This window comes from Ascaphus truei, chromosome 3 (assembly GCF_040206685.1).
Source record: "Ascaphus truei isolate aAscTru1 chromosome 3, aAscTru1.hap1, whole genome shotgun sequence".
Taxonomy (NCBI): Eukaryota; Metazoa; Chordata; class Amphibia; order Anura; family Ascaphidae; genus Ascaphus; species Ascaphus truei.
The window spans coordinates 356,468,109-356,491,821 of record NC_134485.1 but is presented as its reverse complement, the minus strand read 5'-3'; the positions used below and the strand labels follow the sequence as shown (position 1 = coordinate 356,491,821).

The 23,713-nt window shown below is 43.0% G+C and overlaps 1 protein-coding gene across 1 annotated transcript in view; it reads right to left on the bottom strand.

Annotated features, from left to right (window-relative positions):
• The window catches only part of LOC142490150 (phosphatidylinositol 3,4,5-trisphosphate 3-phosphatase TPTE2-like), a 46,045-nt gene extending 24,240 nt beyond the window's left edge, over positions 1–21,805 (bottom strand). Inside the window, exons 1-6 of the mRNA XM_075592017.1 lie at positions 21,731–21,805; positions 18,198–18,245; positions 13,277–13,438; positions 12,213–12,332; positions 9,975–10,074; positions 359–422 (exon numbers count right to left, since the gene is read on the bottom strand). Coding sequence (XP_075448132.1) covers positions 359–422; positions 9,975–10,074; positions 12,213–12,332; positions 13,277–13,438; positions 18,198–18,214 — 463 coding nt within the window. The 5' untranslated portion in view covers positions 18,215–18,245; positions 21,731–21,805. The remainder of the gene's footprint in view (positions 1–358; positions 423–9,974; positions 10,075–12,212; positions 12,333–13,276; positions 13,439–18,197; positions 18,246–21,730) is intronic.
• Positions 21,806–23,713: the final 1,908 nt, after the last annotated feature.

Below are 23,713 nucleotides of genomic sequence, written 5' to 3'. Positions count from 1 at the left end.
ACTTATTCCCTCACCTGCTGCCTCTGTAAGTCGCCCAACATACAACTTAGATTGTAAGCTCTCCGGGGCAGGAATTTCCTTTTGTATTGTCTGATTTTGTTTGTAGCTCTTATTGTATTATAATTCCCTGTACTGTAGTGTGTCTTTTATAAAGCACTGACTACTCTGGGGCACTATATAACTAAAGGTATACATACTGTACACATCATTTTCTACATAAATTGCATAGCATTTAGGGGATGCATTTAAAAATCTGTGTATTGTATAATATTTGTTTTTGTTTTTGCAGCTTTAAAAATATGTTATAAAGTTAAATAATTAATTAAGCAAGAGGAGAATTCCGTAATGAGGCACATACCAGTAATATAGGTGAGATCAAGGTCAAAGCCATCCTTTTGATATCGTCTTTTGTTTTCAGAGACCTATAAAATATACATTTTTAATTGTTGGATCTTTCATGAATTGTTGTAAAAGAAACTAAAAAAGAATCAAGAGTTTAATTCAACAACTATATGCCTGATTGCACAGCACATCCAATCACTTTATAATGTATCTAAGCAATGTATCTAATTATCATTTATAATTTATTTTTGTCTATTCCATTTATAGGAATTTATAGGTTAAAGGAGCTGAACCTTGACATCAATGGCCATAGAATGCCTTGTCATGAGGGGGTCATTACTGTTGTAGCCAGCGTTTTTATTATTATAAAATGTTAAGAGTTTGGAACCTCCCTGGCACATACCGATGAATAACAAACACTGCAAACTTGTAAGGGGCTGACAAATCATATCCCAAACTTCTAAGGCTGGCTCTGCCCTCTCGCCCATCCCACTGAACAAGTCAAACTCCAGCCTCAATACTCACTAAATCTGGCTCGCACACACAGACCATCTCCCCCCCAATTGTTATACAGTGTATAAATATTCTGTACTTGTTGCAAATGGCTGATTGCAGTAGCTTGTTACTTAGTCAGTATTATCTGATACTCACAAGGTAATATAATAAATCAGAATATTTGGAAATGAGCTCAATATTGTCAATGTGGCTAACAGTCTCCTTGTTTATACCGCAGCAGAATCCCTGTAAGGCCCGTTCTATAGTGCCGGGTGTGCGTTACGCCGTGCGCGTGCGAAATTTTAGTTGGCTGACATCAGTCAGCCTTTCTATAATGGCGCCGCGCGCGTACAGCAAGGAGAGTAGAACCGGCCGACGGGGAAAGAAGAAAAAAAGAAAGAAATCGCGCCGCTACCGCCACTGAAAAGGTAAGTATAAGAGTGTATGTGTGTGTATGTGTGTATATGTGTGTGTATGTGTGTGTATGTGTGTGTATGTGTGTATATGTGTGTGTGTGTGTGTGTGTGTGTGTGTGTGTGTGTGTGTGTGTGTGTGTGTATGTGTGTGTATGTGTGTGTGTGTGTGTGTGTATGTATGTGTGTGTGTGTGTGTGTGTATGTATGTGTGTGTATATGTGTGTGTATGTGTGTGTATGTGTGTGTATGTGTGTATATATGTGTGTGTATGTGTGTGTATGTGTGTGTATGTGTATGTATGTGTGTGTATATGTGTGTGTATGTGTGTGTATGTGTGTGTATGTGTGTGTATGTGTGTGTATGTGTGTATATATGTGTGTGTATGTGTGTGTATGTGTGTGTATGTGTATGTATGTGTGTGTATGTGTGTGTATGTGTGTGTATGTGTGTGTATGTATGTACAACATATTTAAAAAAATTATTTCAGGTTTTATTTATTTATTTTAAAAACACATATACACACATATAAACACATATATACACATACATACACATACATACACACATATACACACACAGTCGTGCACAGTATATACACAAAACGTGTGCGGCACGTGCACGCGCCTTCGCACAGGCACGCGCGCGCGCACGGCCGCACACTCTATATAACAGCCCTAAGGCATCAATTGTGGTTCACTAGATAGGCAGCGACTGCGACCATATACGTCTGTAAACGCTGCAAGTACAGGCAGTATAGGTATGCTGCACAGCCCATGAGCGTATCCAACCCGCATGGGAAAAGCGTGCATATGCAAAACACGCATCGGGAGTCTCAGCTGACGTCATTCTGTCAGCGACGTTCTTTTAACTAGGCAGCTGAACAGGAGCTCGCAACCCCATGTGGCTCTGCATCTAGCGGGTTGGAGGCACTTCGAGGCTGTGCAGCATTCCCATACTGCCTCCACTTGCAACGTTTACAGACTTACGACTTGTATGTAGATACCTAGTATTAGCACAGGTGTTCTTAATAGGGACACCTTTTTTCACCTAACTATCTTCTGTCGTTTCTGTTTACTGATATCATAGGACTTAGATTAGCAGATTTTTATGTGGGCTCCCTTTTTCTGCAATCGTTTTGGTTACCTTATATGGTCCCTGTCTCTGCTTATCTAGTGAACCATACCTTACAGCAGCGGTGTGCAAAGTGGGGGGCGAACCCCAGCGGGGTTTACAGAGGCCCTGCACGCTTCCCGAAGGCATTTAAATCAATGCCGGGGGAGCTGCAGGGCCTCTGTAAACCTTACTTACCATGATTCAGATGCTCCTGGTGACGCCTCGGGGTCATGTGACGTTGCCATGACAACATGACGCCAGGACGTCTGAATCAAAGTAAGAGGGGGGTGCGCGAGGAGAGGGGGAAAGCCAGCAGGGGGGCACAGGGGAAAAAGATTGTGCCCCCCTGCCTTATAGGGAGGGATTCTGCTGTAGTATAAAACAAGAAAACTGTTAGCTACATTAAGGGCCACCAACAGGGGGAGAGAGCCGAGGAGTCCCAGTCAAGTGTTTGCGGGGTGCCCGGACGACTGGAGCTGGAAGTTGGGCCTGGTCAGAGGTCAGGCCCAACTTCTGCATCCGGCTGTCGGGCCCCTGCTCTACAGAGCAACTGCAGGTCTCTCTCCAATGCCAGGCCTGCCTCTCTCCCACGTATGTACAGGAAGCTGGGCCCTACTTTCAGGCACGCCTAGCTTCTGGTGTGCACCGGCGAGAGAGAGAGGCAGGCCCAGTGTGGGATAGAGGCAGGCCCGGCATGGGAGAGAGGCAGGCCTGGCATGGGAGAGAGGCAGGCCCGGCATGGAGAAAGCAGCAGGTCCAGCAGGGGGCCCGCCGTGGGAGAATGGCCCGACCTGCAAGAAAGGCCCGATGTGGGAGAATGGCCCAGTGTGGGAGTGAGGCCCGCAGCATCTGGGGAGAGCGGAGGCACCAGAGGCCTGAGACCACCCCCGAGGTAAGTGAGAGTTGCTTGTATTGGGTGGTGGGGGAGTAGTAGTGTTTATATTTGGGGAGGTAGTGTTTGTATTTGGCAGGGTTGTGTTTGTACTTGGGGGTAGTGTGTGTATAATGTTGCTTATGTGTATTTTGTGAGGGGTAGTGTTTATCTGGTAGGGGGGGGTTATTGTGTGTGTATTGTGGGAGAGAATTGTATGGGTATTGGGGGGATTATGTGTGTGTGGCCAGGGGGAGGGCGGGATGCGTGTGAGGAGGGGGAGATTGAGAGAGCAGCATTGAGTGAGAGGGGGGTAATTGAGTGACAGCGGAGGCGGAGAAGAGTTTGAGAAGATAGGGAGGTGTAAGAGAGGGAGTGAAGAAGAGAGAGAGGGGTGAGGGGAGGAGAGTGCTTGAGGAAGATAGGGGGGAAGAGTGAGAGATAGAGGAGGGGAGAGAAATACATGGCGGGTGGGGGAGAATAAACAAGAGGGAGAGCAAAGATGTGTGAAAGGGAGGGTGGAGCTCGTACGGCCGCCGACACAGGACGGGGTAAGAGGGGGCCTCAGACAAAACTCTAGTCCTGGGCCTCAGTAAATCTGGCTACATTGACAATTACTGAGTTCCTTCCCAAATACTATGATCTATTTGTTTGCTTTGTGGGTATCAGAGTATCAGATACTGTAGTACTGACTAAGTAACAAACTGCTGCAACCGGCCATTTGCGATAAGTATAGAATCTTTAACTGTGTAGCAATTTGTTGCAACAGACTACAGGCATACCCCGCATTAACGTACGCAATGGGACCGGAGCATGTATGTAAAGTGAAAATGTACTTAAAGTGAAGCACTCCCTTTTTCCCACTTTTGATGCACATACTGTACTGCAATCATCATATACGTACATAACTGATGTAAATAACGCATGTGTGAAAGGCTCTATAGCCTCCCCGCTTGCGCACAGCTTCGGTACAAGTAGGGAGCCAGTATTGCTGTTCAGGACGTGCTGACAGGCGCATGCGTGAGCTGCTGTTTGCCTATTGAGCGAAATGTACTTACTCGCGAGTGTACTTAAAGTGAGTGTCCTTAAAGCGGGGTATGCCTGTACATGTGCCACTATCACTGTGCAATTAACCCTTTTACTGTCTCTTGGATAAGACCTTTTACAATTACTGCATTATAGCAGAATTAATTGTTTTTCCACACATTTTTTATATATAAAGATGTTATCTATTTAAATTAATTATTTCACAAATACTGATTACTATGTAACTATGATTAATTAAGTGGATATGCTATGTTACACTCCAACTAAGGATCTATCTAAATACACTTCGCTCGCCTCAATTGACATGCAACTATTTGTGGCAATCATTACAGATGTGTAATCCTTCATTACCTCACTTTTTAACTTATATTTTTATTAAAGTTTTCAAACATAAATGGAGAAGGAGGGGGTACAAAAAAGAAAAAGGAGGGTGGGGAACAACCATTTTATACCAGACTTCTTACAAGCGTCATCAGTTACATTACATGTCATACAACATTTTATAAACAGCACATTCTGCACCCAAACACTCCCAAACCCTCTCTCCTTCCAGGACCCTCCCCTATCCAGCAACGCAGGGATCCCAGACCCTATCATACTTCCCAGTCGTGTGGTTCAGAAATGAGGTGGGTTTTCCATTAATTAGTCTTCATTTACCCTTCTAATAACTTCTCTTCTGGAGGGCGAGAGTGTCTTTTTTCCACGCTGCTGCTAAAGCGCATCTAGCTGTTGTTAGTATATGAAAAATCAATTTAAGTGTGCAGTTATTCACATTTTCCATGGGTTTGGCTAGAATAATTAAGGTTGGATCTAGCGGAATCTTAATATCCATCACCTCTTTTATTCATTTCAAAACGGTCTTCCAGTATGTATGTATGACGGACCAAGTTCTGAGAAGAGAACGTAGCGGTGGCGTATGGAACTTTATGCCAATTTGGGTTCCAGGAGATTCTGGGCTAAGTCCCGGTCAGGGTAAAACTCTCCCAAAGAGTTCCCTGCACCTAGGAAAGTCTACTATTCAACCCCAGCCCCAAAGTAAGTGTGTCTTTTCGTCTGTATTTTGTGTTTCACTGTGTGTAAGTGAATTTATGCCGAATAAATTACAATTTATTTCTCTACCTTGTTTTGCTCAATGAATGATCCTGGTATAAAGGTGTAAATAACCTGGTCTCCCATAGGTTGGATTCAACCTATTTGCCAGGATTTTACTATAGATTTCCAAATCAGTATTAATCAGTGAAATTGGCCTATAACTACCACAACATAAGGGATCCTTTCACTCTTTAGGACGGACCACTATATTGGCCTTCGTCATCTTGGGGAGGGGGGGGGATTTGTTTTCTGCTAAGGAAATCATTAAATAAGTCCAACAGGCAAGGCCCTAGGATTCCTATAACATTTTTATAGTACAAATTTGAAAAAACATCTGGGCCAGGTGCCTTTGACGGTTTCAATGAGCCGACCGCCCTTTCAAGCTCTGAGTTATTTATGCATTTTAAATGTTATGGTCTTCCTCTGTGAATTTAGGGAGGTTACAATATCTTAGATAATCTTCAATCTAGGCCAAACCTGGGATTTTAGCATTGGGGGTTGAGTTATCTAGGTCACAGAGTTCCGTATAAAATTTAGCAAATTCCTCTGCAATCTTTGAATGATTGTATGTCCCTTCTCCCCTTTTATCTTATAGGTGGGAACCGATGCCCTCGACCTAATCCCTCTAAATGTATTTGCCAATATACGGTCTGCCTTATCTCCTATGTCGTAGTACTTCTGCTTTGTCCACTTATGAGCCTTCTCTACATCCTCCAGTTGTACCCTCTTAAGTTCCTCCCGTGCCTGACTCAGGATTTTGTAAAGTTTCCAAGACTGGTTTTTTTAATGTGTTATTTCCAACGTTAGTATTTTTGTTTTTCCATTTTCATTCTCTTTCTGTAAGAAGCTATTGAATAAGCTGTCCTCTAATCATGGCCTTATGTGGCTCCCATAATATTGCGGTCGACTCTAAAGATCCATTATTAGTCTGGAAATAGTTTTTAAGTGAGTCTCCAATCTGTGAATGAATCTCTCGGTAATTCAGTAATGAGTTATACATCCTCCAATTAAATGAATGAATCCTAGCAAATGGGGGTTCAAACAAAATCGCAACCGTGCGTGGTCCGACCATATAATAGGCCCTATATCTGAATGAAACAATGCTTCCAGAATATTTGGGGTTACAAATATATTATCGATTCTGGAGTACGGGATCGTGTGGGGGCGAGTAAAAAGAATAATCCATCTGCCCTTTATATGAGACCAAATTTCTTCGCTAGCCTATATGTCATTGCAGAATGTGACTGCCCTGGATGTGTGGATTTCTCCATATCTGGGTCCAGTACCATATTAAAGTCGCCTCCCAGAATCATTGAGTGCTCTCGGCTGTCTCGCATAGACTCCAATGTTTCCCTCAGAAAGTAAATTTGTCCCTCGTTGCATATACATTCACTAGTGTGATATGTAGGCCTAAGAGAAGCCCATGAACCAGAAGAGACCTCCCCTCCTTGGTCTCACTTAACCGTTCTATCAAATTTGCGACCTCCCCTTTTTTTGCTGATAAAAAACGAGTAGAATGCTACAGGATATAACCCGCTAAAAGTGTTTGGGGGCTCCTGGGTGTCGAAATGCGTCTCTTGTAGAAAAACAATATCTGCTTTCAGTTTCCTAAATTCTTTTAGGGTCAGTCTGTGCTTGCCATTACTATTCAGGCCCTTAACATTCAAAGACAGTAACTTCAATGGTGTTTGACGAGACATTCCTGGTGTCGTGTCTCTCTATCTCTTGTGAAAGTTGTGCTCGAAAAATGTTGTCGGTTGTAGTGGATTAATGGGAAAAGGGGGAAAAAAGGGGAGAGGAGTTTTCCCATATTGTCAACTTGGAAAAAGGGGGAAAAAAAATAAACAAAAATGAAATAGAAAAATAAGATTAGTGTATCCAGCCACTCATCCAAACTTTGCGGCCAGTCCCTAAGTGGCTTGGCCTGGCGGGCATATGGCCCTACTGGGGGCATCCTGACGTCGGGCATACAGGTAGGTATCCCTTCCACCCCATACACCCCGCCCCCAGATACTTTCAACCTCCTGATCGCACCTTTGCTACAGCTTACTCAAAATATAAAAGATAAATCAATTCCTACTAGCTTTAGAGCACATAAACATATATAACTTTTTGTAGAATAACATGATAGAGTTGAGGATAAGGGGGGTAAATAACCTCGGGAAAAATCATGCATCACATGTTATAATTCTTGTTTTAAACATATAATAACTATTGACATTATTTCTCGAGCAGGGGCTGCTCATGTCCTTTAATAGACCTTAGTGTCCTTTTATATCTGTGACCTGAGTATCAGTGTGGTGGATGACCCCCAAAATAATCCATCGCTTTCGACTCTTTGGGCCAGGGTCTACTCACCCAATGCCCGGCCCCTCAGACAGCTTGTTCCCCTGCTCCGTGCAGGTATCGGCTTTAGGGAAAACCACGAGCGGGTTTCTCCCCTCCGCAGGAATAATCTGGCATCCAGGCAATGGGCAGATGACCCGAAGTCGCAGACAGAGTCATACCTACAATAGAACCTAAGGGTAAGTTCATAGTAGCGTGACGGCTACGGCGACGCGACCGCGTGATGTCAGCCGTCGCCGCTACTACAGCGAATCTTGCACACTAGTACAGGAGACGCGATTGTGTGACCTCATTGGCTGAACAGCTCCGTGCCGTCACCCCTCAATCACTGGAAATATCAAAATCTCCCGGCTTCCAGCGATTGCGGTGGGTGACGTCACGCTGTCACGGTTGCGCCTTCTACGGGCACCCACGACGGACAACATGTACTTGCTACGGCACCGAGCAATGTCGCAGTCACCGTAGCAAGTACTATAAACTCAGCCTACAAAGGGGGAACAGAGAAAAAAACAAAGCTGCAGTTCCGACAAACGATTTCATTGTACCGCCATGGATCGCCGGCAAGTCAATCAACGGAACCCCCATGGATTCATACTGAAGTTTCAAAAGTTTGGATGGACAACCGAAGGGTCTCAGCGGGGCTCTCTCAAGGGCGTAGCCAGTCCTAGCTCTTTCCTCGCCTCTGAGTTGTACCCTTGAGATTGGCCCGATCTATCCTTGGTGTCCAGTCTTAGCTCTAACAGGAAAGCTGCTGATTCCTCAGGGTAGCAGATCGAAACCTGTCTCCCTCTATGGTTAACTATTAGCTGGAACGGGAAGGCTCACCGATAGCGAATCCCCTTTTCCTGGAGTATCGCTGTCACCGTCGCAGTCCTCTTCGCCTTTCTACAGTCAGCCTGGACAGATCTAGAAAAATCTGGATAGAGGCATCCTCGAATTCAATTGAGCCTCTATTTCTGCAACCCTTTATGATCTTTTCCTTAGTTGCATATTGATGAAGACTCAGTACCACATCTCTACTTCTTCTGGGGTCATCAAATTTCAGGCCCAACACTCTGTGAGCTCTGTCCATCCGTATTTCCGCTACTTGTAGTTGGTGGTCAATTGATAAGAAGAGTCTCTTGAGATATGGCTGCAGGGCTTCTGCGGACACCATCTCAAGGATGTGGCAAATTCGCAAGTTCTGCCTCCGCTCCCTATTCTCCAGGTCATCCATGCTATCTCTCAAGGCTCTGACCTCTTTATTGAGATGCAAGACCTCGTCGTCTGTATTTACCTGATTTTGTAAGGTAAAGTCCATCTCGTTTTCCAGCTCTGTGGTCCTTTTGGCCAGTGAAAACATTTCTGCTTTAAATTCTAACACTGCCTTATCCAGGGAAGCCTGCAACCCAGCTTGCAGTTCCCTAAGCATACCCTGAAGGTCCTGCTTGGTGAGCACTGTGTCTCTCTCTGCTGTGCCCCTCTCCCTCTCACCTGTGTCTCTCTGCCTCTCAGGTGTATCTCCCTGCCTCTCAGCCACTTCTCTCTGGTTCTCAGCTGGTTCTGTGTCTCTCGCTCCTGCACTGCTTCCGACCGCACGCCCGCCCCGGCGCCATCTTTTTTTCCCCGCCGTCAAGGAGAGTCCCCAGCCGAAAAGGGACAGATCTGGGTCCGCAGCTTTCCTGTCCTTCTTTGGAGGCATCTCCTGATGTTCCCCCACCTGCTGCCGTGAGTTTGGGGCTGCTGCGCGATGCCGATCGGAGGCTTATGTTGAAATCTACGCGCGGGATGCACAGAGCTTAGTTAGCACACGTGCATGTGCTCTGACGTCGCACGCGCACCATTACCTCCCTTTTTTGATAAATGTAGCTAATACTACCATAGATTAGAGTGCATACAACTGAGGATTTTTTTCCCCTCTGCTTTGGAGGGAATCCTTTTTCTCTTTGATATACATAATCGTTTCTCGTAGTACACCTATTTAGAAACCAATAAAGATTAAGCGGGTTTTATTTCCTGAGTTTTCTCTGTTAAAGCAACCAAAGTGAAAAATGAAACCTTCCTCCCTGATTGTTTCAAATTCTGGGCATTCACGGGCGATTAATCACCAGAATTTTAACAAGAGAGCAGGATTTTATTAATGGCTTTGTTTTTAGAAGCAATTCAATTGTGAATGTACTGGTACCATGTAAATATAGCAAGACAAATGTGTAACTTACGCTGTCCTGTCTAGTTTTAACTAGCACGAACTTTAACAAAGCAAAACATCTCACCATCCTCCTGGTAACCTTTTCAAGTTGTTTCTTCTGAAAAGCTAGTCGGAATATTCTTATCAAGATGATTATTCTTAAAGCTCGCAAAAAGTTAACCAATCTATAAGACACAAAAAAGAATGCCATAAATTAGCTCTTTTTCCCTCAAGTAGTATTAATTCGTTTTGTTACTAGTTAAAGACGCATTTCCTTCAAAATCCTATAGGTGTTTTTTTTTTTTCATTAATAACAGCTGTGTAGTATTAGTACTGCCCTGTTTTCTTGTTTTCGCTCTTTATAATAATTTGTAATTTACTAAGCTTCTTTGAATTTCTGACACCTTGAGAAAGGGCATAGAGCCCGAAACGTGTTGGTGGACTATTGCTGTGGCTAGGGGGGACATTTAGTCCAATATTTTTATGCAATAAATATTTTTGCTGTTGCAACCGTGAGCCTCCTGCTGGTCTTCTTGGCAGTGCACTGCCATTTTTCTACCTGTTCCTGCTGCATCATCTGGTGGATTGCCCGCCATTCATTTACCTGCTGTGGGATACTCCTGGAACAAAAAGTGAGTCTTTTCTGTGGGTTGCCATACCCTGTTATTCTCACTATATGGGACTTTGTCTGTACTAATCATTAGTGGTGCCAGTGGCATTAAGTACTAGTCCCCTAACCCTATTAGGGCAACTTTATTGTACTACACAGTACATTGGGAGTTTTTCAATTGCAGACGTTATAACTATAAGGACTTGTTCTTCTCATGCACTGGCATTCTATACATCTTTGAATTTCTATAGCAACTATTTAGGAAGCTACACAACTTCCGCTTTTGGAATAGGCCCTGTATGCCCTATGGTGCAGGCTCTTCGCCGATCGTTCACTGGAGAACAGATTGATCGTCAGCCTAGATAATTGCATTGCCATAAAGCAGGGCTGTCAAACACATGTCCCACAAGGCATTGCCACATGGCCTCACACCTGCTGGAACCCTGCAGGTGAGTCCATCTGCCCGATCTCCCCCACACCCGATCCCTCCATTTGCAACCCTTCCCCAGGGCGAGGTGATGGGTAGATCGGAGGAGGGGGATAGAGAGGGGGTGGGAAGAGCGAGAGAGTGAAAGGGGATGGGGAGAGTGAAAGAGAGAGGGGATGGGGAGAGAGAGGGGATGGGGGAGAGAGAGAGAGAGAGGATGGGGAGAGCAAGAGAGAGAGGGGATATGGGGAGAGCGAGAGGGAGGGGGGATGGGGAGAGTGACAGAGGGGGGACAGGGAGAGCGAGAGAGGGGGGACGGGGAGAGCGAGAGAGAGGGGGACGGGGAGAGCGAGAGAGAGGGGGGACAGGGAGAGCGGGAGAGAGGGGGGATGGGGAGACCGGGAGAGAGGGGGGATGGGGAGAGCGAGAGAGAGGGGGGATGGGGAGAGAGAGGGGGATGGGGAGAGAGAGGGGGGGAGGGGGGATGGGGAGGGCGAGAGAGAGGGGGATGGGGAGAGCGAGAGAGAGGGGATGGGGAGAGCGAGAGAGAGAGAGGGTGGATGGGGAGAGAAAGAGGGGGGATTGGGGAGAGCGAGAGAGAGGAATGGATGGGGAGAGAGAGACGGGTTTGGGGAGAGCAAAAGAGAGAGGGAGGATGGGGAGAGCAATAGAGGGGGGTTGGGAGAGTGAGAGAGGATGCGGGGGAGAGAAAGGGGGATGCAGGGAGAGAGAGGGGATGCGGGGAGAGAGTGAGGGATGATGAAGAGTAAGAGGGTGATGGGGAGAGTGAGAGGGGGAGCAAGCAGGGCAAGAGGAAATTTACTTTTAAGGTATTTCATAGCAGTTCCTAAAAACTCCTTTGACCCTTATTTTAGAATATTGGTCAATATATGACATAATAAAAGGTGCCATTTACGTCAGAACTGCAGTTGGAAATTACAGTACCTTTAATCTACATTTTAAAGTACTTTTACCTGCAGTACAGGATTGGCTATATAAATCAGCTTGCGGGGAGGAGAGACCAGTCAAATCAAAATCATTTTAAATATAGTTGAACACAGTGGAGCCTCGAAGTAACCAGTTAAAGGGATTATGATGCGTTTGTACTTGTCTGGCACAAACACACAGAATCTCCGATTCAAATAATGGGAGTTTCCGTGCGTTTGCCCATTAGCCACTGAGACACTTTATAACAAACTCCTAAATGCAGTGCAATGAACCCCTCACAACCTCAATATACTGCATCTTCCCAAACCCTGTCACAATATTGGGAGCACGCCTATTACCTTGGAATATTTGTTGCCCCGCTGAAGTCTGTGAAGGCGTATACCAGAGTAACAAGCAGTGTAATGACAACGATAGCCGCATCAAAAATGTTTAACCTGGAACTAAAATAATCCCGGAATCTGGAATGCAAAAAAACAAATAGATTCAATATATACTTCATGGTACATACAAATGTTAGGTTCATTTTAACACAGGACGGGTATATTTATCAGCTGCTCATATACAATACTATTACAAAGTGTGACCAGGTGGGAGTTGTACCAGAGAGCAATTTTAGAAAATAAAGATTTGGAGAGCATGCTCAAAACATCTAATGGAGACAAGAAACAATGTGATAGAACAGTAGATGGCAGAAATGGCCTGAATGACAATCCTTACAGGCAGACGTGAGAACGGAGAGACGGTACAATGAGGGAATCTGAGAGGTGATCGTGAGAAAAGACAGAGATGGAAAAAGCCACTCTATCTGCTTCTCATCTATACTTAAATTATTCAGATAGAAGAAAATACACCAATCACATTTCTTGTTCTAAACACTGCAATCTCCCAGTAATGCTCTTCCTGGCTTGCCAATGTATTTCTACCTTTAGCTGTCCTTCAGTTTAATTTTTTTTTCAATACTTCTGTTTGTTTTCAAAAGATAATTTGGACACTTTAAATGGGATCTGTGTAGGACCTTATTTACTTTGGATGAATATTACATGTGATTGGCATTAGCACCTTCTACATCACTAGCAGTAAATATTTTATCAGTAAAATGTGTCACCTATGTCAAATATAATACACCAAATAGGCATTTTAATTATCTAAAATGGCTATTGTACAAATTTCTTTAGGAAAAAAAGAGCAAGATTGTGTGACGCGTTTTTCATTTGTCTCAAATAAATTCAGAATGTAATAAATAACTTTGTGACTATCATGCCTTTAAACTTTGTGAAGTTCCACATCTTTACACTAGAATAAAGCACTTAATTCACTGCAGAACAGTCTTGTTTTGTGCTGATGGAGACAATGTAGCCGTTTACGGCAAGTCAATCAAAATCCCAGGACAGATGTGACTTACCCTTCCACGAAGATATGTACAAGCACATCACAAAGAAAGAAGATAGATATAGCTAAAGAAATTCCTGATATAGCAGCACTGGCTTCCTTGCTTTTGTCAGTGACAGACAGATCCACGATTACAAGAATAAAGTCCACGATTATGAGAACAACGCCAAATACCCTAGAAAATAATAATACACATGACAGGTTAAAGAGTCACAACACAAAGGAGTCTGAGGCTCATTATTTTATTACACCTGTGAGAACAAGCAGTATTGATTTATTATGATGGATTTATTGAAAAAGAGTTCTATCCTTTTCTTCCTGTGTAAAATTAAAAAGGCCCCAATCCAAGGGAAATGCTGGAGGTGGGGAAGACAGAGTCACAAATTAAAAAGCAGATGCATGGTAAAGTAAGGGGGGCTGTACACATGGGCTGGAAGGCATGGCACCCTGCTTAACTTTCCAAAATTGTAAGCTTTAGCTTAGAAAGCACCACTTACCTTCCTTATAGATTGTAAGCTCCTTGGGACAAGGACCCTCCTTACCTAATGTATGTTAAGGTTTGATATTGTAGTGTTCTCCTCCAACCCTATTGTACTGCACCATGGACTATGTTGGTGCATTATAAATAAATTATAATAACAATAAAAGCACAGTGCAACAGTGACTGGGTCAAATGTTGATATTCTTGTCTTCAAGGCTTGTAAATCTGGCGCTCAATTCTTAACATCAACACACACCTAATATTTCATGGAAGCATAATTAATGGAGAAATGTAATTGAGAGTCAAAGTGAAAATATGGAGATCACTTCCATATCACTCTCTGATGCTGCTGTAGCAGGTAATACAATGGAATATCCACGCTTTGATAGACATGTCTACGACCGGCCACTTTAGGCCGTACGTTAGTGAAAGAAGCACCCCAGCAGGTCTCCCTGGTCTCACCTTGAAATATTAACTTGCTGGTTTTGACAGAGTCTTAAGAAAAATACATACGAGCACTGCACAACTCTACTGTATAAATAGCTCAGATGTCTACCTGCTGCTTCTTAAAGATCCATTAAGGATTGTGCCAGCTATCCTTTAATCCTAATTCTCAAATATTGCCTGTGGTATATTATTATCAGGCAGTGAATACAAGCATACTCCACCTAAATCTACATTTTAATCTGTTGTGTAAACAGAAAAATATTTTCTATACCAGCAAGATGTTGTGTATGCAGATGTAACAGGTTTGGTGTAGACGAGGCCAGCAGAGATAATATTAACAGCCTCCTCCGTGGTACCTGACCCCATCGCACTCAAGATAAATAAAAGGATATATAATTATACTGCTAACCAAAACAGATCTCTATGCTCCAGCCCCCGTTTTATAGGTAAATATCAAACAATGCAATCTTATGCTAATTTCAATCAATACAATTAAAAGAATAGCATATATGACTGTATTAGTGAGGGATATTGATCTGTTACCAAGTCACGAGCAGTCACATCAGCATTGACAATGGTTAGTATAATAACAACAATGTACACCTGAACCAATCTGGTTATGTCTAGAAACTCCCTCCCCCTCCCCCTCCTGTATACCATTGAGAAAAGCGGTGCTAATGGTGACTTTTATGACTGACTGCCCTCTAACAGGATTTCACTGGGCACCTGACATTGGACATAGTTAAAAAGCAGCACTCCTGATTTAGATGTATGATTGTGTATGTGTTTGTCTGTGATTGGGAATCAAGTGAAAATTAGGACTGGAAAGACCCCTGTGTAAGCTGTGCAGTATTCCATGCATCAGGAATGGAGGCAAAGTGACTCACTAGGGCCCATCAATATGATGTAGCGCAGAGCCTATCGGATATTGAAGAGCAGCTTCAGAGCATACTGAAAAGCCCTATTCTCACAAGTGAGACACTCACTGGCACTCCCATACTATCCCCTACATACAGTATGAGTGGCCAGTAACAGAGATGTATGGACCCGCTGAGATTCGCCTCACCAGTCTCTATGGAACATTCAGAAAACCCCTCAAAATTGACAAATAAAAGTTTTAGCAAAATGGCCCATATTGTTAATAATCCGCCATTTCTTTTTTTGTTTTGTTTTTATGACTTTAAGCACAAAGCGATCTTGTTGCAGACTTGTGGATCAAAGCAAACATTTTTTACAAAACTAAAAAGGGTGAGATTTGCAATGTTCGCCAACGTGTGTGTGTGTGTGTGTGTGTGTGTGTGTGTGTGTGTGTGTGTGTGTGTGTGTGTGTGTGTGTGTGTGTGTGTGTGTGTGTGTGTGTCATTTCTAGCCAGGAAGGATGCACACTTTTGCTTTTCACTTCTGAGAAGGAGGACAACCCTGTGAGGTGGGTAATGTTACATTTTGAGATTTGTAAAATACATGAATGAGAGAGACAAACTTTTTAATAACAATCAGCGGCCATCTTGTGGAGCGTTGCTTCTTCTTAGTTGCATCACATGACACATTTCCTGACTCACTGCTAGGTATCCTCTCTAAAATCCCTTATTAATAACATTGTTCATTATAAGGGACCTTCTATCAAATATACTACCTTAGACAATGTGCTTATCTCCCCACTGAGCAGGGTGTGTGCCCCTGGGGACAGGTGTCAAAATCCCACATGGCCTGTTTCTTTATTTTAAAAAGATGTTTTGCTTACACAAAATAAACGGCTCAGTGCTCAGATTTAAGTGATTTTGAAAGCGTTCTTCGAGAGCATTGTATTTTCTTTGTTGACAAGTTATAAACGGTGTTGTCGTTAATTTCTTTTTCTTTGAAATCACACCTTAACCCCTTCAATGCTGCAGGGCATAGCAACGCATTGCTCAAACAGGGAAGCGTTAAACTAGTGAAAGGGTAAATACCCTATCTGTAAAGACGGTTCGGAGAGATTATATAACCTGACAAATATTTGACATTTTTAGGCACAAATGTGTATGGGTTTATCGATCAAATGCCAAAATGGAAAGGGATTAGAGATCTGAGAAATGTAATAATAACTTTATTTCATATAGCACATTTCTCCAAATGGGACGCAAAGCGCTTCACAATTAGAAGTGAGTGGTATGCAGCACATAGGATTGTTACAGACACAGTCCCTGCCCCATAGAGCTTACAATCTATGTTTTGGTGCCTGGGGCACAGGGAGATAAAGAGACTTGCCAGAGGTCACAAGGAGCTGACACTGGGAATTGAACCAGGTCCCCCCAGTTCAAACTCTGTCATTGTTTACAGAGTCAGTACCTCTGATGAGCCACTCTTCCATCCGCTATGACAGAGGAGAGGTTCCTATATGCAGGGCCGCAGAAGGATTTCCCGGGGTCCAGGGCTAAAGGGTCTCTGCGCGGGACAGTGTCAATGAGGGAGGCCCGCAGCTGGGGGAGAGCCAGGGCCCGGCGGCAACGAGAGGACCGGCAGCCAAGCAAAGAAACTTCCAATTGCCGGCTGGGTCCCCCTCAGCCACCAGCCCGGGACACTTGTCCCGGCTCTCCCCCCCTATTGGCGGCCCTGCATATATGTCAAGATCCTGAGATATACGTCCAGTGTGTCTTGCTGGAAATCAAACTTTTCTTTGTCAAATTGTAACAGGCTTCGGACTCAAATCTCTACTGTAATGTGTGTTTAGACGTCTGTCTCTGTTTCTGCTGCTCTATACAATATAACCGATCTTTAAGTCAATCAATTACAGAAGATAGGCAAAATACTTTGATACGTCAACAAACAGTAAGAGATATGGTCAAAATGCTTCTCTGATCACCTAACGCAATATGATGTAGGTGGAAAATAATGCAGTGTTAGCTGTGTTAACCAGTTCTCACCATATTGAATAGCGGCATTAAGATAGTTAAATGGCAAAAATACAGTTACAGCTCAACCCCGATACAACGCAAATCCGCTTATAACACGATGCTAGCGTGGCTCCCAATTTTCGTATTTATGAATACTTTACAACACGATTATTGGTATCTTAAATACTTTATTGTACAATGCATACAATTGTACATTATTTCTAACGCGATCCGCTTATAGCGCAATGTGATTCTTTGGACCCCATGTACAGCATTATAAGAGGGTTGAGCTGTATTTACTTGATAAATAGACCATGTGTCTAATGCTCCCAGACAATGTTAGCATATATTTCCTACTTCTTGTGCATTAATAAAATCATAAAATCTGAGTTGCTGGAACAAAGCCTGACTAAGAAGCTGACACAACATGTAGAGGAGATGTGTGAACTGTTCAGGTTACGGTTAACAATTTTATTTTCAGAAATTTAGCAAAATGTGTGCATATTTCTGTATGTAAAAGGGACACAAAATGTAGTCTTTTTGTTTTCAAAATGTTTTAATTTTTAATTTTTTTAAAAAGTTTTGTGCAAACTTTTTTGCAGTTTACTCCCCCTCATATCTTTTTTTTTTTTTTTACAAATTTTGCTGAGTTTGCAAACTTCTGCAAACCGTTTTCTGATCTCCAGTCACATGTATCAATCATGGTATAACTTGATATAACAGTTTCATTCTGGCTTTACTGAAAAGGTGATTGTTTATGTGATTCATAAGTCTAGCTCTTTGATTTATTCATTAATCAATGCAATCAGTGAAAGAGAAAACAATCTAGCGGTATAACTTCAAGAACGCAGTTGTTGTGCAACAACCATGTAAAATGCATCATTTAGACATAATGTGTTATCCCCAAATGGATAAAGAACTCTCTAATTTTTTTTTTAATCTAGAGATGTAGCATTACTGATTCTCCCCCGGAGCTGTGGGACAAAGTATTCATTTACTGTAGGTCCAGGGAATAGGAAGTTGCAGCTGTTCCACTGCCCGCCGCACTCACAAACCGCAAGAGAATGTGTCAGGCTACATTTGGCGCTTTTACTTAACATGCTGAATAAAAACATGCCCAGTAATATTTTCCCTACCGGAATCCAAATGACATCACGCATGGAGAAATCTTTTTCTTCAATTTGCTGTAATAAAAAAAAAAAAACACACACATACAAAAAAAGATTTTAATTTCAAGATTTGACTTCATTATTGTTTCTAGTGATAGATGTGAAACACTTGATATTAATATTCTACGCTGATTTTACTGCTCTGTGGGCGAGTACAAGGAGAGATGGGCGAATTTGGATCCGCCTCGGATCGGGCAGTACCTCTGATCACTCTCTAAGAGAGAAATCGGAAATTGCAAAAAAAATTGTCCCAGAGGCAAAGAACAATCCGCTCCTGGACAAATTTTTTGGCAATCTGCAAACGGATATATATATATATATATATATATATATATATATGCAAGAAGTCACAGATCCAGCTTCCTGCCACTTCCCATTCTAATGCAGGACCAATGCAGTGGAGTAGAAAGCACTCATGCAGTGCAATCTGAGCCCTTCTTTCCTCTCTCTCTTGATCAGGGGGGTACAATCTGGGGGCGTGAGATTTTCCAGGGGGAGCGTGGTGGTTACAGAGGCCCCGCGCTCTTTCACAAGGCATTTAAATGAAATCCCGGGGGATCGCGTGAGGCCTCTGCAACTTCCCTTACCTTGTGTTCGGCGTTTTCCATGGCAACGTGACATCACGTGACCCAACGGCGACATTGGCCGCCGGACACAAAGTAAGGAGGGGGCGCGAGCAGGGGGGGATTGCAGACATGGGGGCACAGGGGGGAAAGTTTGCGCACCCGTGCTCTAGATAACTAAGATGGAATGCACAGATCTAGTCAGACTTGCTGATCCCAGCGCCGTGGGCAAACAAGCAAAAGTCCAAGGCGCTAGGGACAGTGTCTACCGCGATCACGCAGCTGGGGGTTCATGCTTCTGAATGGGACCCACTGCAGAGTTAATCCTTCAGTCCCGCAGGCGCTTCACCACGAGTGGCTGCTGGAACCAAAGACTTAAGTCTTGCTACATTTGAATGTTATAACTTGTGACTCCTACATTACAGAACTGGACTCTATTAGTTATTCAAAGGGACCAAATAATAAAACATTTAGGAATATGACACAAGTTTTTTGTAATGTAATGTCACTGCTTTCTATTGGGTGCCATAGTGAGGCATAATGTTTCTCCCAAACAAGAAGTCTTGTAAGGGAATTTCAATATTAAATATCTCAGCAACTGGGTCCCCGTAGCTTGGAGTGTCGCAGTTACGTTCTGGGGAACCCATTGTTTGGAATAACTTCAAATATAGTTGTAAAAAAATAAAAACAAGCTGCAAGAATTGTTGTTTTCAATCCCAAATCCTTTAAGTCATTTAATCTGTCACTGCCATTAGTTCATTTTAATTTAGATCCACTAGGTTGATAAATAAAAAATGACATTATCGATGTCTGACGCTTATTTTATTTATGGACCTATACCCTAAAGCCATATCGCCAGCGGGAAAGCAATGATGGTGATTTTTACAGTGGCGCTATGTCAGCGTTATTTTTAATACAGCACATGGAAATGAGCAAGCAAATTAATAATGCCAAATTACCTATTCACATTCTACTCACTTTACTCCGATACCTGGGAATATCAAGCCACTGTCAAAGAATACCACCAATCTGTATCACTTACCCCAGACTGGCGTTAGGCTTATCTTGCCTTTGTTTATTGTGGCCAACATATACATAGGCCAGATAAGTCCAGCCAACCTAGAATAGGTGATACAAATACACAATACTAACATTGTTGTAGATAATAATATATTAACCCCTTAGAAGTCCACATGACCTGGTACTCATGGTCAACCCATGACTATCTGGCCACTTGGGATACGAAAGGCTTAATATTTGCACCTATAGCGGTTATTTGCTTTCTGGTTATCTTGGATGTTAATCCCTTTGGTGTCAGAAGCCATTTCTTTGCAATTCAGTAGTAGCCTCATGCATCAAACGGTTACTACTATAATTTCCTGTTTTATTGATGTTCTGGTATATAAATCTGTAGTTTGTGTTATGATTTTCTAACAAAATAATACACTATTAGTTCAATTGGAGCATACTGAAGTGGCCTTTTATCAAACTTTTATCATTTATTTTTGATTGAGTTTTTTTGTTTTTCTGTCCATTTTTTCTTTGCACTTTTTTTTTTGCTTACCTGTTTTTGTGGCTGGGATAACACACAGACTTTTTCCTTTAGAACTTTAAAGTTATATACGGCAATTTAAAAAAAGGAAAAGACTATCCTATAAGAGATGGTATATTATATTTAATGTGTCAGGGACCCCTTTTGTTTTTTTTTGTGGGGGGGGGGGGGGGGGGGGGGGGGGGGGGTGGGGGGGGGTGGGGGGGGGGGGGGGGTTTGCTGGAGAACCAGTATACTGAAGCTTGTCTCATTTAGACTGTATTTTTCCTAGAATGTTTTAATTAAGATTGACCTTTTTGCTTATAGGCTGTGTGCCTGGGAATAAAATGTGATATTTTTGAGTGGTTTGTATAATTTTTTTTATTTAAGTTACACCTCACTTTATCATATGTTATTTGTAAAGTAGTATACTATATCAACAACGGTACATCTTTCTTAAAATGAATTATGTAAAACAGTTTGTAAAAAAGATTGTGGGGGCTTTAAAATGTTGTTCCTGTCTTCATTAAAACAAGCAGGATAATGGAAAAATAAAAAAACTGAATTACTGATCTTCTTTCCGTCAAATGTACTATATCTGCTGGGGAAAAAATGAAAACTAAGGACATTTTTAAAAATAGGATATGTCCCCAAGAATCACTTTATCTCATTGTGTCTTGGATGTCAGCATAGTAAATTGAAAGCTCTTTTGCAGGCATTCATTGTGCCTTTCTATGTTAGTCCTGTAGAAATTATTTTAAATGAATGACTATTTTTAACATTATTAATACAAGTTTGGGAATATGGACATACGTTGGATGGCAGCAACCATAGGTTACTTTATTTTTCCATACTGTGTTACATTGTTTATCAAAGTATATTTCGTTTTGCTGCCTCTTCAGTCATATCAGTGTTGTACAATTCTACATTATGCTGATTCCAGCAATGCCTGGAATAAAAGGAAGGAACTTGGTATCCGGCTCATACAGAGAACATATCCCCTTACAGAGCTAGCATCCTCTGTTTGTGTTAGGGTGAGGTCCCAGTCATCACTGTGGCACGCGCGCCCGACGGGGGGGGGGGGGGCGGCGTGTGCACAGCGCTAACCGCGATCTGCGGTCTTTCAGGGAGAGAGGGAGATTGTGACGGGAGGGGGCGTGGTCGGGGTGAACCGCCAGCGGGGGCGTGGCCACGCCTCGTCGCAAGTTCTAAACTCAATGTCATTGAGTTTTAAAAAACTGCCAGTATGGCGCGGCTGCACCTTCAGCGGGAAGGTGAGTACTGGGCCTAACCCCATTGAGGGGCGGTGCTTATACACACAGCGCACGCTGAGGCGTGCGCTGTAGCAGTCACAGGGACCGCAGCCTTAGACACTGACTGAGCAGCACTTTGCATAGAGGACTTACTTGTGCCATGTTACCGGCTCCTCTGCTTCACTTCTCCCATCATCAATTTGCACTTTCTCCTCTGTCTTGCTAAACCTATTTAAACAGGAAAGACAGATGGAAACTTTCATCAACACATACAATGGATGATTGTTTCACTTTACATTCTATGCTGCCTTGAACAAAGACTTTATTTATTGAAACATTATGTGATAACATTTATTCGGACATTGTGCTATTTTAACATTACTGTCTCTTATCTCTTGTGTACTATATGCTGTGGATTAAATAATAAAGTTAACATTTAACAAGTTTATTTCAAAGTTCATGCAGCGGTTCCCACTGGGTTTGGCTTGCAATCCCAATATTGCCAAGTAGATGTGATTTTCAGTTTTTACAAGAAGGGTACAATCCACCCAAACTGTACTCAATATGAGGAAATAGCCATGCCTGCCAGCCTTTAACTTAAATGCATGCACTGAATAATAACACAGTATGTAAAATGTTTTGTGCTTGGTTTTTTAATAACAGCGTGTATTCCAAATGATGCACATTACAGATGAAATAATATTCCTCCCGGATTAACTAAAATCACCGCCTTGAAATAACACTACATTGTTAAAGTCATGCCTAATTCTGGCGTTACTCCCAGCCAGACTGGGGGTTTTGCTCTCTCTTTATTGCTAAAGCCTTATGGGAATAACCCCACGGCGTAAAGAGTGTAGTGTTATCTTGAGCTCTGTGCAAATGATTACCTAAAACAGCCTTATTCACAAAGGTAAAGAATCTGGCCCTGTAGACAGTAATATTATATAATGCAGGGGTGCGTGCCCCCGAGATATTTTTTTGGGTGGCGCGGCTGTTACCGAGGTCCTGCACTCTTCAGCGTGAGGCCTCCGTAACTCACTTACCTGAATTCAGCTGGCTTCGGGTGACACATTACCATGGCAATGCAGCATCAAATGACACTGCGGCGTCATTTGATGCTGGATTAAAGTTAAGGGGGGGGGGCGCAACACTGGGGGAGAGCAAGCAGGGAGGCGTAACGCAGAAAATGTGCGCACCCGGATATAGCGTATTGTGCAAGCCTGTTTTAAAGTCAGAGTCACTGTTATCAGAGTCAGTGCCTTTACTCACTGAGCCGCTCCCTCAGCCCACTCATCTGTACTACACATAACGTTTAACCCACATTAGTGAGTAACGGTAAAAGTAAAATACTTCAATAGTAGGCTATTGTTCTACAAACCAGTAAAACGACATAATGTACAGAGCAGAGATTAATAGAAATCTCATCAATAAATCATTTTTATTATTTATTATTTAAAGCAGCAAAAAAAAGGGGGGGGGAGGAGGGACAAGGAGTGCAAAGGGGGGGGGCTGCCCCCTAGTCCTGGCGACCTCGGACTCGAGCCCTGAGCTATATCGTCCCTGCAAAAAAAAGGTTGGAAAAAAACCTCCACTCCCGGAGGTCTTAGCCTCAAACTTTTCCCTGCCAACGTTATATCGTAGCGGGTTGGTAAGGGGAAGGGGGGAGGGCATAGGAGGTTGTTGATCTCTTTATGGTCTCCCTCTCGGGCAGGTGGTCAGGACTTAGTCAAAGTGTTGACCATGTTCCCCATGTTTTGTAGAATTTGGCCGTTGATTGTTTTAAAAATGCGGTCAACCTTTCCATTCCCATAACCTCGTTTACCCTTCTCTTGACCGTTTGTCTAGAGGGGGGAGAAGTTTTTTTTCCAGGCGGCTGCAATGGCACACCTGGCTGCGGTTAGTATAAAAGAAACTAACCTCTTTGTTGATTGGTCAGTGTCCGTTACAGGTTTGGCTAAGAGGTATGTGAGTGGGTTAATGGGGCCTGTGAGGTCTGTGGTGTCCCTGATAAGGGATTGAATCATGGACCAGTATTTTTTGATCTCCAGCTTACTGCATTTTTTTAAATTATTATTCAACTCCTAATGCCATTTTTAATGAGTTTGAAAGCATCGTTTGATTTCTATAGCAGGTTCT